Raw genomic sequence first — 17,775 nt, 5'->3', positions numbered from 1 at the left:
CTTTTCACACACTTGGCATTCTCTCAACCAGCTTCATGAGGTAGTCACCTGGAATGCATTTCAATTAACAGGTGTGCCTTGTTAATTTGTGGAATTAATTTTCTTAATGCAATTGAGCCAATTAGTTGTGTTGTGACAAGGTAGGGTTGGTATACAAAATATCGCCCTATTTGGTAAAAGACCAAGTCCACATTATGGCAAGAACAACTCAAATAAGCAAATAGAAACAACAGTCCATTACTTTAAGACATGAAGGTCAGTCAATCTGGAAAATGTCAAGAACTTTGAAAGTTTCTCCAAGTGCAATCACAAAAACCATTAAGCGCTATGATGAAACTGGCTCTCATTAGGACCGCCACAGGAAAAAAAGACCCAGAGTTATCTCTGCTGTAGAGGATAAGTTCATTAGAGTTAACTGCACCTCAGAAATTGCAGCCTAAATAAATACTTTACAGCGTTCAAGTAACAGACACACCTCAACATCAATTGTTCAGAGGAGACTGTGTGAATCAGGCCTTCATGGTCGAATTGCTGCAAAGAAACCACTACTAAAGGACACCAATAAGATTAGACTTGCTTGGGCCAGGAAACGAGCAATGGACATTAGACTGGTGGAAATCTGTCATTTGGTCTGATTAAAATCTCAAATTTCAACTTTGGCTCCAACCGCTGTGTCACTTTGTGAGACGCAGCGTAGGTGAATGGATGATCTCCGCATGTGTGGTTCCCACCGTGACGCATGGAGAAGGAGGTGTGGGGTTGCTTTTGCCGTTGAACTGTCAGTGATTTTTTTTTTTTTTTTTTTTCAAGGCACAATTAACATCCTGGCTACCACAGCATTCTGCAGTGATATGCCATCCCATCTGGTTTGCAGGGCTATTTGACCAAGAAGGAGAGTGATGGAGTACTGCATCAGATGACCTGGCCTCCACAATCACCCGGCCTCAACCGAATTGAGATGATTTGGGATGAGTTGGACCGCGGAGTGAAGGAAAAGCAGCCAACAAGTGCTCAGGATATGTGGGAACTCCTTCAAGACTTTTGGAAAAGCATTCCTGGTGAAGCTGGTTAAGAAAATGCCAAGAGTGCAAAGCTGTCAAGGCAAAGGGTGGCTATTTTGAAGAATCTCAAATATAAAAAATATATTGATTTGTTTAACACGTGTTATTTCATAGTTTTGATGTCTTCACTATTCTACAATGTAGAAAATAGTACAAAATAAAGAAAAACCCTTGAATGAGTAGGTGTGTCCAAATGTTTGACTGGTACTGTGTGTTTTCTCAACAACAGGTTATTGGCAATATCAAAGGCTGCGATGATACAGTTGAAGTCGGAAGTTTACATACACTTAGGTTGGAGTCATTAAAACTCTTTTTTTTCAACCACTCCGCACATTTCTTGTTAACGAACTATAGTTTTGGCAAGTCGGTTAGGACATCTACTTTGTGTATGACACAAGTAATTTTTCCAACAGTTGTTTACAGTCACAATTCCAGTGGGTCAGAAGTTTACATACACTAAGTTGACTGTGCCTTTAAACAGCTTGGACAATTCCAGAAAATTATGTACTGGTTTTAAAAGCTTCTGATAGACAAATTTTACATAATTTGAGTCATTTGCAGGTGTACCTGTGGATGTATTTCAGGGCCTACCTTCAAACTCAGTGCCTTTTTGCTTGACATAATGGGAAAATCAAAAGATATCAGACAAGACCTCAGAAAAAAGATTGTGGACCTCCACAAGTCTGGTTCATCCTTGGGAGCAATTTCCAAACGCCTGAAGGTACCACGTTCATCTGTACAAACAATAGTACGCAAGTATAAACACCATGGGACCACACAGCCGTCTTCCCTCTCAGGAAGGAGACGCGTTCTGTCTCCTAGACATGAACGTACTTTGGTGCGAAAAGTGCAAATCCCAGAATAACAGCAAAGGACCTTGTGAAGATGCTGGAGGAAACGGGTACAAAAGTATCTATATCCACAGTAAAACGAGTCCTGTGTCGACAAAAACCTGAAAGGCCGCTCAGCAAGGAAGAAGCCACTGCTCCAAAACCCCCATTAAAAAAAAGCCAGACTACAGTTTGCAACTGCACATGGGGACAAAAATTGTACTTTTTGAAGAAATGTCCTCTGGTCTGATGAAACAAAAATAGAACTGTTTGGCCATAATGACCATCGTTATGTTTGGAGGAAAAAGGGGGAGGCTGGCAAGCTGAAGAACACCATCCCAACCGTGAAGCATGGGGGTGGCAGCATCAGGTTGTGGGGGTGCTTTGCTACAGGAGGGTCTGGTGCACTTGAAAAAATAGATGGCATCATGAGGAAGGGAAATTATGTGGATATATTGAAGCAACGTCTCAAGACATCAGTCAGGAAGTTAAAGCTTGGTTGCAAATGGGTTTTCCAAATGGACAATGACCCCAAGCATAATTCCAAAGTTGTGGCAAAATGGCTTAAGGACAACAAAGTCAAGGTATTGGAGTGGCCATTACAAAGCCCTGACCTCAATCCTATAGAGACTTTGTGGGCGGAACTGAAAACGTGTGTGTGAGCAAGGAAGCCTACAAACCTGACTCAGTTACACCAGCTCTGTCAGGAGGACTGGGCCAAAATTCACCCAACTTATTGTGGGAAGCTTGAGGAAGGCTACCTGAAACGTTTGACCCAAGTTAAACAATTTAAAGGCAATGCTACCAAATACTAATTGAGTGTATGTAAACTTCTGGCCAACTGGGAATGTGATGAAAGAAACAAAAGCTGAAATAAATCATTCTCTCTACTATTATTCTGACATTTCACATTCTTAAAATAAAGTGGTGATCCTAACTGACCTTTGACGGGGACTTTTTACTAGGATTAAATGTCAGGAATTGTGAAACTGAGTTTAAATGTATTTGGCAAAGGTGTATGTAAATTCCGACTTCAAATGTATCTAACAGTACAGCTCCCACAATCTTCATATTGTACATTTCTTTCAACCAATCTTCAGTCATTCGTCAGTGCAGCACATGTTGAGTGCCTTTCTCTATAAGCATGCTGAAAGTCTGTTGTTAATTTGTTTGCAGAGAAATGGAATTGTATTTGGTCAAACACAATGTTTTCCAACAGTTTGCTGAGAGTTGGTAGCAAGCTGATAGGTCTGCTGTTAACCAGAAAAGGCTGCTTTAACACTCTTGGGTAGCGGAATAACTTTGGCTTCCCTCCAGGCCTGAGGACAAAGACTTTCCTCTTGGCTTCGATTTAAAGATATGACACATAGGAGTGGCCGTAGTGTGCTACCATCATCAGCATATTAACATCAAAGTTGTCAATGCTAGGTTTGTCATTATTGATCGATGACAATATTGTTTCCACCTCTCCCACACTAACTTTACTAAAATTCCGACTTATATTGCTTTCTTTCAATATTTGTCTTTTTATGTATGAGTAATAATGGCTCACTGTTTGTTGTTGGCATTTCCTGCCTAAGTGTGCTTACTTAGCCAATTAAGTAATCATTAAAATAATTGGAAACATTGGTTTCAGAAACTGCCCGAAACCTATTTAACACAGCGTTTGATTCTGTCTGTTCTCTTCTAGCATTCTTTGCTGACAAAGTACCAGAATGTTCTCTCTGCAAATTCAGTTCTCCAAATTAATAAAAAATAACCAATCTGAATGCTGAAGTGTGACATGTTTACTCGCATATGTGCCAAATATTTTGCTGTGCATCCTGAAGTAAATATTTCGGGAGTGCCAGTACGGCTAGAATTTTTTAAATTTATTTTTCATTGTTCTCCTAAATACCTTTTTGTGTGCCTACATTTTTCAACTTAGGTGCTCATGTGTTCCTTGTAAAAAGGTCAGAGTAGAACCTTGAAATGTGTCTGAAGTTGAATATATACATATTTGGTAAAACTGGAAATTATAGTTTGAACTTGGTACACATACAACGAATGCGATATTTACCATATTGAAACTGATTATATAAATATAGAATTTGAATATTAACCTAAATTGAATTTGAAATCTGAATGCAATATTCATTCAGTTTCAAATTAAAGTTCAATTTATGAATTAAACAATTCCATCTGTACATTACGAATTCTATATATATATATATATATATATATATATATATATATATATATATATATATATATATATATATATATATATACATACATACATACATACACACACACACCCAAACAAACACACACACACACACACACACACACACAACTTAAAAAATATGGAATTCAAATAGTTTCTGTTAATAAAATTCTCCCAACTTCTTGTAGGCCCCACTACAAAGATGAACTTGTTTCAGTCTGTGACCAGTGCCTTGGACAACACTCTCGCCAGCGACCCCACCGCAGGTAATAAAACTGGTCTGGATTGTCATTTAATGTATTCATCAATATCTTGAAAGATATGCGTGAATAAGACATGCAACTTAGAAATATTAGGTTTATGTATTACTGCGTCAATCAATATGAGATGTATCTGTGCTTCAGTCATCTTTGGGGAGGATGTCGCCTTTGGTGGAGTATTTCGTTGTACCGTGGGTCTCCGAGACAAATATGGTAAGAGGCTGAATCCTTTCCCCTTACCATTTTAGACAAATATATCAGTATGTTTGTGCTGATTAATGTTAATGACATTGTGATGCCAACAGATGGCAGCCGAGGACCATTTTCATGCGCTTGTTGGTCAAAACTCCAAGTGTGTGTGTGTACATAGACCTATTGGTCAAAACTCCAAAATTGTGTGTTACTTTGCATGTGTGTGTGATAGTCCTGACATAGCTGTGCTTGCTTAGAAATGTGTCTCCTTGCAATCAACAATTGTAAGGAGACACATTTCTACGGAAACCTTTTTCATATAGTAGTAATAATTTTAGTCCGCTATGCCCATGCATACTGTTAGGCTATTCATTGCACAGTTGAATTCCTTCTCTTTATTATCCTAATATGAAATTATGGATTAACTTGTCTGGGTGTACTGCTGCTACAAAGGTGCAGGTTTTGAAATGGCCATTATATCTTTTGTGTGCTGCCTCCTCATCATGTAGAATACTTTACCCTCATCTCCATAATGTGGAAACCAGTCGTGATTCACCCCTGGCTAGGTGGAAATATATGTGCATTGGCTTTTCCAAAACCTAATCGTCTCCCTCTCTGCTCTCTTTTGTTGTCATTGACGTCAGATGTGTTGACCTTCTGCTAGGGATCATTATTTTTAATCTCATCTAAGGGAGGTAGATGGCGGAGAGGGATTTATCTTTTCTCTCTCTACCATTATACCACATGCAGGTTTATGGGAAGTGTCCTGATCTCTCTTTGTGTGGCTGACTGACTCATTCACCCCAGTGATGCATTACTCCGCCACTGAGTAGCGTGCGCACAGGAAGTGTCTCCTGCGCCGTTCACCTGGAAACGACTAGCCACTTTGACCTCGGTCTTTCTATTTCTCCTAAATGAAAATGAGTATCATGAATGACTAGCTAATAGATGCCTCAAACATGTGCAAGTGTAGTGCATATTCATCAAATGTGAGCTCCAAAAGTGTTTGGACAGTGACACAATACTTGTGGAACCAAAAGTATTGGGACAAATTCACTTATGTGTATTAAAGTAGTCAAAAGTTTAGTATTTGATCCCATATTCCAATGATTAAATCAGGCTTGTGTTTCTACAAACTTGTTGGATGCATTTGCTGTATGTTTTGGTCGTGTTTCAGATTAGTTTGTGCCCAATTGAAATTAATGGTAAATAATGTATTGTGTCATTTTGGAGTCACTTTTATTGTAAATAAGAATAGAATGTTTATGAACACTTCCACATTGAGTGAGAATGTGACAGACGCAAAAAATGCTAACCTCCCCTCTTATCGTAATGGTCAGAGGTTAGCATGTCTTGAGGGTATGATATTTGTGCGTCTAACATTGTCGCTCATCATTATTCACGATTCATTCAGGCCTATCCGTAATCATGGTAGCATCCACATTAATGTAGAAGTGACTCCAAAATTACATAATACATAATCTGTAACACAACCAAAAACAAACAGAAAATGCATCCATCAAGTTTGTAGAGTCACGCTTGATGTAATCATTGCATGCTTGGAATATAGGATCAAATACTAAACTTTTGACTACTTTAATACACAAGTGAATTTGTGGTCCCCTAAAATAGGGTGACTGTAAAAAGCACTGTCATTTCTAAACGGTTCACCCGATATGGATGAAAATACCCTCAAATTAAAGCTGACAGTCTGCACTTTCACACCATAGTCATTGTATCATTTCAAATACAAAGTTCTGGATTACAATTACAGAGCCAAAACGACAACAAAACATTCTCACTGTCCCCAATACGTTTGGAGCTCACTGTGTCACTCATTGACCACCAGATTTATTTGTTGTATACTCTGGCTGTGTTTTACAAGTACACAGGATTCTGATTTGACTGACAGGTTGGCCTAATTCTTCATTTCTGAGGGCTTATAGTGCTCTAATGGTGTCCGGTTTTTGATGAGAAGTGGGCACTTGCGGTAAGGACAGAAAAGAGGTTCGGAGGGATCAATGAAAGAAAATACTTGCTCCTTGGCAATTAAACAAAGCAAGGGAACCAAAAGAACATTCCTCCCAAAATGTAGAGCCCCAGTCCTGTGGCTCCCGGTCAAGATTATAGAGTGCAGGATGGAAAAATAGTTTTTGTTTATTATTCAGACTAGGGCTTTTTAGTGCATCACAGCCTAATTTGCTCCAGTTGAGGTGGAGTCCTCTCTCTCTCTCTCTCTCTCTCTGAATGTCACTTAACTTATATTAAGTCCGGATGCTATTTTAAGGAGACACTGCAATGATTAAACACACTTGTGAAGCAAGTGTTGGGTAGGGGGGCGACTGACAAACCTTGTCATCCATCATGTGCCCTGGCCCTATTACACTGTATTTTGCTTGGATTTCATCCCTAATTGAAAAGGAATGAGTGGATGTTTTTGAAGTGATTAGTCAGCAATGCACAGCATTTAACTCTTTCCTTTGGTTGATATGGGTGTGCTGTTATTTGTCGTCATCAGTCCCCTTGATAGATGATAACTGAGTAACCCTCTCCCCTCCTCTTTCTCTCTCTCCAGGTAAAGACCGTGTCTTCAACACTCCTCTGTGTGAGCAAGGCATTGTGGGATTTGGAATCGGTGCGGCAGTCGCCGGCGCCACGGCCATCGCTGAGATTCAGTTTGCCGACTACATTTACCCTGCCTTCGACCAGGTGAGCCAGTCTGACTGCGCTCTGTGCCACGAAGTGTAGTTTCTCAGTCACTTGTTTGCCTGTTTGCTGACGCAGATGGTTTTTATTTGTTATCGTCATTGCCCAGCCTCTCCTGTGACGGGAACAGATTTGATCAGGGACTACTGGGATCCATTTCCCATTTCTGCTTCACTCATGCGTATGTTTTTACCTACCAACAAACGCCTGCCTCATCTGCATCCATGTCAATCTTGTGTAAATATAATATTTTTCCTAGTGCGTTCTCTGCTCATATGTGATTAGGCTTCCACACAATCAAGTTGTAATCAGACGTTGTCAAAAAAGCAAAACATTATAATTGAGGTGCAATTTGGCCAGATGCCAACCACACACTAGCTTTTAATGTTATCTGCTGATGCATTTCCACTCTAAATAGCACAGCTGTTGTTTGAAAGACCGGAAATTGACACCGGAAATCTGCCCGAAATATGCCTCCCTCACTGTAAAAATTTGCTCAAAGAAAACACTAGGGTAGCGAGTCTACCTCAGAAGATAGCAATGGGGCTTTAATTCACTGACCTGGAAAGCGTGCGCTGGGTTCGCTATCCGGCCTTGTCTGTTATGCTGGCACTCGTTTCCAAGCAGCATATCCACATCCCAAAGACCAATGAGTTTCCCTCCCTTGTCAAGGCAACCGAAAAACCGCTGAATGTTGATAATGATGAGATATTTCAGACTGCTGCCATATTGCTACAGAGCAAAATGGCATACACATAGCGCCAGGCACGTTGAGTCACACACACACACACACACACACACACACTCCTCTCTGTACTCTCAATTAAAACGAGGGAGTCCAAAATGGCCCCCAGAGATGCATAAAATCAAGAAAGAATTGTCTACCTGAATATTAGATGAAATAGAGCCTTGGACACCACTAGTGGAAGGGTCAGGTTCTGTCAACTGTGAATACGTAGGGGGGGGGAAAATGGTTCTGAAATCAGGTTCCTAGGGACTTGGGAGTTTTTCACCTGTTTATATGATAGTCAGAATGTATTGGCAAGTATGAAGTATGCTTGAATATATTAACCATAGACTTAAAAGAACCCTTAGAAGATGTGGTCTTCAATAGTTTTTTGTGGTGGGAAAGGTCAATTGTAGTGTGGTAATATTTTATATAAGTATTTACTGTGCATTCTGAAAGTTCAGACCCCTTCACTTTTTGAACATTTTCTTACGTTACAGCCTTATTATAAAATTGATCAAATATTTTTTTCCTTCCTCAATCTACACACACTACCCCATAATGACAAAGCGAAAACAGGTTTAGACATTTTTGCAAATGTATAAAAAAATATTTTAAAAAACATACCTTATTTACAAGTATTCAGACTCTTTGCTGTGAGACTCAAAATTGTGCTCAAATGCACCCTGTTTCCATTGGTCATCCTTGAGATATCTCATCAACTTGGAGGCCACCTGTGTTACATTCAATTGATTGGACATGATTTGGAAAGGCACACACCTGTCTATATAAAGTCCCTCAGTTTACAGTACATGTCAGAGCAATAACCAAGCCATGAGGTCGAAGGGATTGTTCGTAGAGCTCCGAGCTTTCTGGGAAAGGGTACCAAAAACTTTCTGCAGCATTGAAGGTCCCTAAGTACACAGCCAAGACAGGGCAGGAGTGGCTTCGGAACAAGTCTCTGAATGTCCTTGAGTGGCCCAGCCAGAGCCCGGACTTGAACCCGATCGAACATCGCTGGAGAGACCTGAAAATAACTGTGCAGCAACGTTCCCCATCCAACCTGACAGAGCTTGAGAGGATCTACAGAGAAGAATGGGAGAAACTCCCCAAATACAGGCGTGCCAAGCTTGTAGCGTTATACCAAAGAAGACTCGAGGCTGTAATCGCTACCAAAGGTGCTTAAACAAAGTACTGAGTAAAGGGTCTGAATACTTATGTAAATGTCATATTTCAATTTTTTTATTTTTAAAACATTTACAAAACAAATAACCTCCTTTTTGCTTTGTCATTATGGGGTATTGTGTGTGTCAAATAGCCACCTGGACTATTTACATTGACACCCCATTTTGTTTTTACACTGCTACTACTCGCTGTTTATTATCTATAAATAGTCACTTTACCCCTACCTACATGTACAAATTACCTCAACTAACCTGTACTCCGCACATTGACTTAGTACCGGTACCCCCTGTATATAGCCTTATTATTTTTTTATATTTTTTTTTACTTCAGTTTGTAAATATTTTCTTAGCTATTTGTTTAACTACAATGTTGGCTTGTAGGTAAGCATTTCACTGTAAGGTCTACTACACCTGTTGTCTTCGGCGCATGTGACAAATAAAATTTGATTTGAGATTGATGAGGGGGAAAAAATGTGGAGAAAGTCAATTGGTCTGAATACTTTCTGAATTGTGTGTGTATTTATACTCATTAAGAACACCTTTTTCATATTGAGTTGCCCTCAGCAGACTCAATTTGTTAGGGCATGGAATCTACAAGGTGTCAAAAGTGTTCCACAGGGATGCTGGCCCATGTTGACTCCAATGCTTCCCACAGTTGTCAAGTTGGCTGGATGTACTTTGGGTGGTGGACTATTCTTGATACACACGGGAAGCTGTTGAGCATGAAAAACCCAGCTGCGTTGCAGTTCTTGACATAAACCGATGCACCTGGCAATTACTATCATACCCCGTTCAGAGGCACTTAAAACCTGTTATAGCTAGACGTTCCGGTGAAATTCCAGAGCGTGAAATTCAAATTAAATTATTAGAAATATTTAACTTTCATAAAATCACAAGTGCAATACACCAAAATAAAGCTTAACTTCTTGTTAATCCAGCCACCGTGTCAGATTTCAAAAGGGCTTTACGGCGAAAGCAAACCATGCGATTATCTGAGGACAGCGCCCCATCATTCAAACACATGAAAATCATATTTCAACCAAGCAGGTGCGACACGAAAGTCAGAAATAACTATATAATTCATGCCTTACCTTTGCAGATCTTCTTCTGTTGGCACTCCAATATGTCCCAGAAACATCACAAATGGTAATTTTTGTTCGATAAACTCCTTCTTTATATCCCCAAAATGTCCGTTTATTTGGCACGTTTGATTCAGAAATATACCGGTTCCAACTCGCCCAACATGACTACAAATGATCTAATAAGTTACCTGTAAACTTGGTCCAAACATTTCAAACAACTTTCCTAATCCAACTTTAGGTATCCTAAAACGTAAATAATCGATAAAATTTAAGACGGAATATACTGTGTTCAATAGCGGATAAAATCAAGTGGAGGGAGCTCCAGGTCGCGCACATCTGGATGGTTTGTCCTCGGGGTTTCGTCCGCCATATAAGTTCTGTTATACTCAGACATTATTTTAACAGTTTTAGAAAATTTTGAGTTTTCTATTCAAATCTACCAATTATATGCATATCCTAGCTTCTGGGCCTGAGTAGCAGGCAGTTTACTTTGGGCACGCTTTTCATCCGACATGAAAATACTGCCCCCTATCCCAAACAGGTTAAATATTTTGTATTGCCCATTCACCCTCTGAATGGCATTCATAAACAATCCATGACTCGAGGCTTAAAAATATATTTTTAACTTGTCCCCTTCATCTACACTGATTTGAAGTGGATGTAACAAGTGACATCAATAAGGAGACGATCATAGCTTTCACCTGGATTCACTTCGTCAGTCTGTCATGGAAAGAGCAGGTGTTCTCAATATTTTGTGCACTCAGTGTATATACCTCACATGCGACCCGTAATAAGACAATACAATTGGCCTAATTAAAATGTTTATCTGACTCGATTTAACATTATAGTAAAACGATGTGAAATCAAGTATTATGGAATTGTCATGATAAGCGAATATCAAAGCAAGTATTATTTAATAACTGTGTAAAATGAATGGATTCACATACAAGGCATAAAGCTTACGTTACAAGGCAATACCAGGGTGGCAGGTAGCCTAGTGGTTAGAGCGTTGTGCCAGTAACCGAAAGGTTGCTAGATCGAATCCCCGAGCTGACAAGGTAAAAATCTGTCGTTCTGCCCCTGAACAAGGCAGTTAACCCACTGTTCCCCGGTAGGCTGTCATTGTAAATAAGAATTTGTACTTAACAGACCTGCCTAGTTAAATAAAGGTTAAATACAAATAAAAAAAATTAACAGAGCATAATTCTAACTTACAAGACAAAGCATGAACTAATCAGACCTACTCGGGGCATGGGCCTGGGTAGCTCACAAATTAAAAATGTCTGTACAACCTTATTCCATGGGTAGGATACAGGAGAAGAGCGAGAACAACAGAACTTCATCCCATTTATACCAGATCTATTCAAAATTCAGTTGTTGCCCAATCCACAGAATTAACCAAAGGTAGTAAAACTAAGATTTCACATCAAACCAGCCAAAATCCTCTAGGAAGCGGGTCACTTCTGGGGGTGGGCTGGGTAGTACAATTTTATACAGTGTCGACAGAGTTCACTCTGAACAACTGCAAGTAACCATAGAGATCATACAGCCATATAGCGTTCTATTCAGAAGACACTTTGTTTTATAGAATAACACTATTGCAGCCATGTTTGGTATCTTACACACATTTCAGTAGTCAATTCTCTGGTTTCTGTTGGAGAGGTTTGGCCCCTCGGAGGTGGGAAGGGCGTTCTGGTCCTTGGGCATAAATTAGGGCCGAGCCTACAAAATCGTGTGAGGTCCAAGTCTTTCTGTTATGGGAGACTGAGGTATTGTTATGAATGTCTAGCTGTGACTGACCAACTTGATGTGTGGTGATGTTATTATTTCTGTATCTCTGTCTGCCCTCAGATTGTAAACGAAGCAGCCAAGTACCGCTATCGCTCCGGCAACCTATTTGACTGCGGGAACCTCACCATCCGGGCACCGTGGGGCTGCGTGGGCCACGGCTCGCTCTACCATTCCCAGAGTCCAGAGGCCTTCTTCGCCCACTGCCCGGGCATCAAGGTTAGACACTCATTCCTATTGCCCCCCCCCCCCCCCATCCCATCCTCCACTCACTCACTTCTCCACCTCACGTGTACTCTGTACTCTTAAAGTACCTTATAACCTATTTACTTCTGCACTGCTTGCCCCTTCCTTAATGAGCCTGTCTTTATGGTCTAGGCACACACATCTTTCTCTCTGTATCAGTTAGCCAACCTCTCTCTGCACTTATTACACATATTTTGGTGTAGTCAATCTCCGTGTATGTACCTTGCTAAAACACCTGCTGGACTGTTTGGATTGTTGATTTGATGAGGGTAGAAAAATATCGACCTCAAATTGCTGTTGACCGATTCATGCACCCACTCCCTTCATTTCCAAACCCTGCTGGCTGCTGCATAGTGCTTTACATCCATAGAAATGAAAGGGAAATTTAAGCACACAGACTCTCAAATAAATACCTGACTCACTGTACGCCGTGCGCTGTCACCTGGGGTTCAGCCGGCTGATCTGTGAGCGAGCGTGTGTGATTAAGCTGGCATTTAAGGCACGTACGCTCGGAGGGAAACGAGTGCGTGCTAAAAATGTCAAATATGATTCACCCCCCCACGCCATCATGAAAGGAATAAAGGTCTAAAGTTCTCCTACGCAGCCAAGCACCACAGCACCAGTTAGCGCTTTACAGCCATAGTCAATTCAGTAAACATCCTCTTGTCTTTTTCAAAGGTCAAGGTAATAACCACTGCAAGGGGTGAGAGAAGGCTCAAATGTCTAGCTCCGATATAGAGTTAAGCCGTCTTCTGCTTTCCACCCAATTGCACGTTGGTTGGATCTGGGTTGTTTGTGTGCGTACCAGTTGAATAGTATGGTCTGTGTTGGTACAGATACACCCTGTTTGCACTACTAAGTCAAGGCAAGCTGTGCTGTTGTTCTGGGTACACTGCTTTAATAGTTGCTGTAACCGTGCTGAAAAAGGACAACGTTATAAGAAAATGTCCGAGCCAGTACAGTTCAGGTTGGCCCGATAGTGTGGAAAAGGTGATAGTACAATATCTATGTATTTACGATCTATGTATTTCACTCCAGGTTGTAATACCCAGAGGTCCGGTCCAGTGTAAGGGACTGCTGCTGTCGTGCATCGCAGATCAGAACCCCTGCATATTCTTCGAGCCCAAGATCCTCTACAGAGCAGCGGGTGAGTGAAAGAGCCCATCTGACCCAGGTGATGTGTGTTTTGTAGTCGAGGTGTGTTAACAACAACACGTCTATGCTCACTTTCCTCAAGCATTCTCAATGATCTTCTGTCAGCATTTTTGTCTCCTTGGTGACAGATGGCTTGTTATTGTTGTGCCGTAGCAGAACGGCAAACAAACTATGTCCTGGCTGCTTGGCTCTGGACTGAGTGTGAGTGAGTTCACCAGATTCAATCGCAAGTGTGAACCAGCTGGAACCAGCTGAGCCGTAAACTGCTGACAGCCTCTGGCCTGGCCTGTGTCCTGTCCTCTGGCTGTCTGTCCACGCTAGCCCTGGCAGGACTGGCAGCATGCTGCCTCGGGCGCCTGCCTACATAGTTTTTTTTGTCTTTTAGAGCAGGGATCGACGACAGAATGACCTCTTATTATCCCTTTCAACAAAGCCTATAATTTCCACACACAGCTTTGGGTGATAAGAGTCCATTCAATTAAGTTGTGAGATTGTTTTGATTAAGGCATTAGAAAGTTGTCATGCCCAGAACATTCTTTTTCTTCTCAGGTATTAAAACCACTCGGTCCAAAACAAGCCTTATGTCCGTCTTTCCCTCCGTCTCTTCTGGGATTGTGTTCAAATTTTATTGGTCACATACACGTGATTAGAAGATGTTATTGCGGGTGTAGCGAAATGCTTGTGCTTCTAGCTCTGACAGTGCAGTAATATCTAACAACATACAGTTGAAGTCGGAAGTTTACATACACTTAGGTTGGAGTCATTAAAACTTGTTTTTCAACCACTCCACAAATTTCTCGTTAAACTATAGTTTTGGCAAGTCGGTTAGGACATCTACTTTGTGCATGATGACACAATTTTTCCAACAATTGTTTACAGACAGATTATTTCACTTATAATTCATTGTATCACAATTCCAGTGGGTCAAAAGTTTGCATACACTAAGGTGACTGCCTTTAAACAGCTTGGAAAATTCCAGAAAATTATGTCATGGCTTTAGAAGCTTCTGATAGGCTAATTGACATAATTTGAGTCAATTGGAGGTGTACCTGTGGATGTATTTCAAGGCCTACCTTGAAAAATTGTAGACCTCCACAAGTCTGGTTCATCCTTGGGAGCAATTTCCAAATGCCTGAAGGTACCACGGTCATCTGTACAAACAATAGTACGCAAGTATAAACACCATGGGACCACGCAGCCGTCATACCGCTCAGGAAGGAGACGCGTTCTGTCTCCTAGAGATGAACGTACTTTGGTGCGAAAAGTGCAAATCAATCCCAGAACAACAGCAAAGGACCTTGTGAAGATGCTGGAGGAAACGGGAACAAAAATATCTATATCCACAGTAAAACGAGTCCTGTATCGACGTAACCTGAAAGGCCGCTCAGCAAGGAAGAAGCCACTCCTCCAAAACCGCCATTAAAAAGCCAAACTACGGTTTGCAACTGCACATAGGGACAAAGATCATACTTTTTGGAGAAATGTCCTCTGTTCTGATGAATCAAAAATAGAACTGTTTGCCCATAATGGCCATCATTATGTTTGGAGGAAAAAGGGGGACGCTTGCAAGCCGAAGAACACCATCCCAACCGTGAAGCACGGGGGTGGCAGCATCATGTTGTGGGGGTGTTTTGCTGCAGGAGGGACTGGTGCACTTCACAAAATAGATGGCATCATGAGGGAGGAAATGATGTGGATGTATTGAAGCAACATCTCAAGACATCAGTCAGGAAGTTAAAGCTTGATTGCAAATGGGTCTTCCAAATGGAAATGACGCCAAGCATACTTCCAAAGTTGTGGCAAAATGGCTTAAGGACCACAAAGTCAAGGTATTGGAGTGGCCATGACAAAGCCCTGACCTCAATCCTATAGAAACTTTGTGGGCGGAACTGAAAAAGTGTGTGTGAGGAAGGAGGCCTACAAACCTGACTCAGTTACACCAGCTCTGTCAGGAGGACTGGGCCAAAATTCACCCAACTTATTGTGGGAAGCTTGTGGAAGGCTACCTGAAACGTTTGACCCAAGTTACACTCAATTAGTATTTCCTTTAAATTGTTTATGTAAACTTCTGACCCACTGGGAATGTGATGAAAGAAACAAAAGCTGAAATAAATCATTCTCTCTACTATTATTCTGACATTTTACATTCTTAAAATAAAGTGGTGATCCTAACTGACCTAAGACAGGGAATCTTTCTAGGATTAAATGTCAGGAATTGTGAAACTGAGTTTAAACTTCCGTCTTCAACTGTATACCCAATGCAAACAAATATAAGTAGGAGTGAATTAAGACTTTATACTAATGAACGTGCGATGTCAGAGAGAAACGGACTAAGATACAGTAGAATAGTATAGAAAAAAGTATATACATATGAGATGAGTAATGCAAGATATGTAAACATTAAGTGAATGAGAGACCATAGTATAGAATACAGTATATACATATGAGATGAGTAATGCCAGATATGTAAATATTATTAAAGTGACTAGTGTTCCATTCCTTAAAGTGTCAGTGATTCATAGTCTATGCATATAGGCAGCAGCCTCTAATGTGCTAGTGATGGCTGTTTTAACAGTCTGATGGCCTTGAGATAAAAGCTGTTTTTCAATCTCTCGGTCCCAGCTTTGATGCACCTGTACTGACCTCGCCTTCTGGATGATAACGGGGTGAACTGGTGGGTAGGGTAGTTTGTCCCCGGTAAAGCATTGGGCTGACCGCACCACCCTCTGGAGAACCTTGCGGTGATACAGCCCGACAGGATGCTTTCAATCGTGCGTCTGTAAAAGTTTGAGTGTTTTAGGTGACACGCCAAATTTCTTTAGCCTCCTGAGGTTGAAGAGGCTCTGTTGCGCCGTCTTCACCACACTGTCTGTGTGGGTGGTCCATTTCAGTTTGTCAGTGATGTGTATGCCAAGGAACTTGAAGCTTTCCAACTTCTCCACTGCGGTCCCGTTGATGTAGATAGGGGGGTGCACCCTCTGCTGTTTCCTGAAGTAGTCCACGATCATCTCCTTTGATTTGTTGACGTTGAGTGAGAGGTTGTTTTCCAGGCACCACACTCCCAGAGCCCTCACCACCTCCCTGCAGGCTGTCTCGTCATCGCTGGTAATCACGCCTACTACTGTTGTGTCGTCTGAAAACTTGATGATTGAGTTGGAGGCGTGCTTGGCCACGCAGTCATGGGTGAACAGGTAGTACAGGAGGGGGCTGAGCATGCGCCCTTGTGGGGCCCCAGTGTTGAGGATCAGCGGAGTGGAGGTGATGTTTCCTACTTTCACCACCTGGGGGTGGCCCGTCAGGAAGTCCAGGACCCAGTTGCACAGGGCGGGGTTCAGACCCAGGGCCTGGAGCTTAATGATGAGCTTGGAGGGTAATATTGTAATAATAATGCTACTTTCAATCTATGTAATTGATGAAAAAACAAACAACTGTCAAATGCCCGAAGTTGTTAGGTCATTATGTAGATTATTTATGACATGCATGCCACATACAGCCTAGTGGAATAATCTGTCTGGTAGTAAGATGAGCATGCAGTGCTCAACTGCTAGTTGTGTGGAGCAGCTCACAGAATTAATATGGCAAGACAGCCTGTGTGACTAAGACTTAAAAAAAAAAATGATTTGACCTTTTATGTAACTAGGCAAGTCAGTTAAGAACAAATTCTTATTTTCAATGACGGCCTAGGAACAGTGGGTTAACTGCCTTGGTCAGGGGCAGAACGGCAGATTTTTACCTTGCCAGCTCTGGGAATTTTGCTCCATCATGGTATGCGCCCCACACACACACACACACACACACACACACACACAAACCAGTTCCATGATGAAGCTCCACCATAAATTAATATTAGAAAAGATTTCCCTGATTTCTCTGCCCAGGTTTTCAACAATATTATCTTTTGTCATGATTCATCCAGTTGTAGCATGTGATTTGGCGCCATAGCCCAATGGTGGTTTTAGCTGAGTTATTTTATTTTTTTAATTGCGGGGGGGGGGGGGGGGGGGGGGGCAATAGGGAGCAATACCATCGTATATCATTTACATAGTCACGATAGGACAAAGGTTGACATCGCCCAACCCTAGATTACGTAACAAAGTAAACAGAGAAGCAACGCACAATAGGCAGCAGTTATACGACTAACTATGAAGAACAATATACAGATGTCACAACTCACTTGGTGCACTCACACCATCCCACAAATCCACAGAGATATGGAGGAGTCCAGTTGTTGGGCAGGGCTGAGGTGTAGGAGCTTGCTCCTCTTTCTGAAATTGCTTGGAGACTGTGTAGTGTGAGACCTGGAGAGTCAGAAGGTTGTTTGGCCCCCTAGCAACTGCC

The 17,775-nt window shown here is 41.5% G+C and overlaps 1 protein-coding gene across 2 annotated transcripts in view; it reads left to right on the top strand.

The window, feature by feature from the left end:
* LOC120048269 (2-oxoisovalerate dehydrogenase subunit beta, mitochondrial-like) overlaps positions 1-17,775 on the top strand; it is an 84,068-nt gene that overhangs the window by 5,882 nt on the left and 60,411 nt on the right. For both annotated transcript variants that reach the window (XR_005476998.1, XM_038994112.1), the window contains exons 2-6: positions 4,286-4,363; positions 4,502-4,570; positions 7,125-7,258; positions 12,100-12,255; positions 13,321-13,429. Coding sequence is in view for 1 of the 2 variants with exons in the window: in XM_038994112.1 (XP_038850040.1) it covers positions 4,286-4,363; positions 4,502-4,570; positions 7,125-7,258; positions 12,100-12,255; positions 13,321-13,429 (546 nt within the window). In the remaining variant the exon portion in view is untranslated. The remainder of the gene's footprint in view (positions 1-4,285; positions 4,364-4,501; positions 4,571-7,124; positions 7,259-12,099; positions 12,256-13,320; positions 13,430-17,775) is intronic.

The sequence above is a fragment of the Salvelinus namaycush genome, chromosome 5, assembly GCF_016432855.1.
Source record: "Salvelinus namaycush isolate Seneca chromosome 5, SaNama_1.0, whole genome shotgun sequence".
NCBI classification, from domain to species: Eukaryota; Metazoa; Chordata; class Actinopteri; order Salmoniformes; family Salmonidae; genus Salvelinus; species Salvelinus namaycush.
Note: the sequence above shows the minus strand (reverse complement) of the source record. Positions and strands in the feature narration are given on the sequence as shown.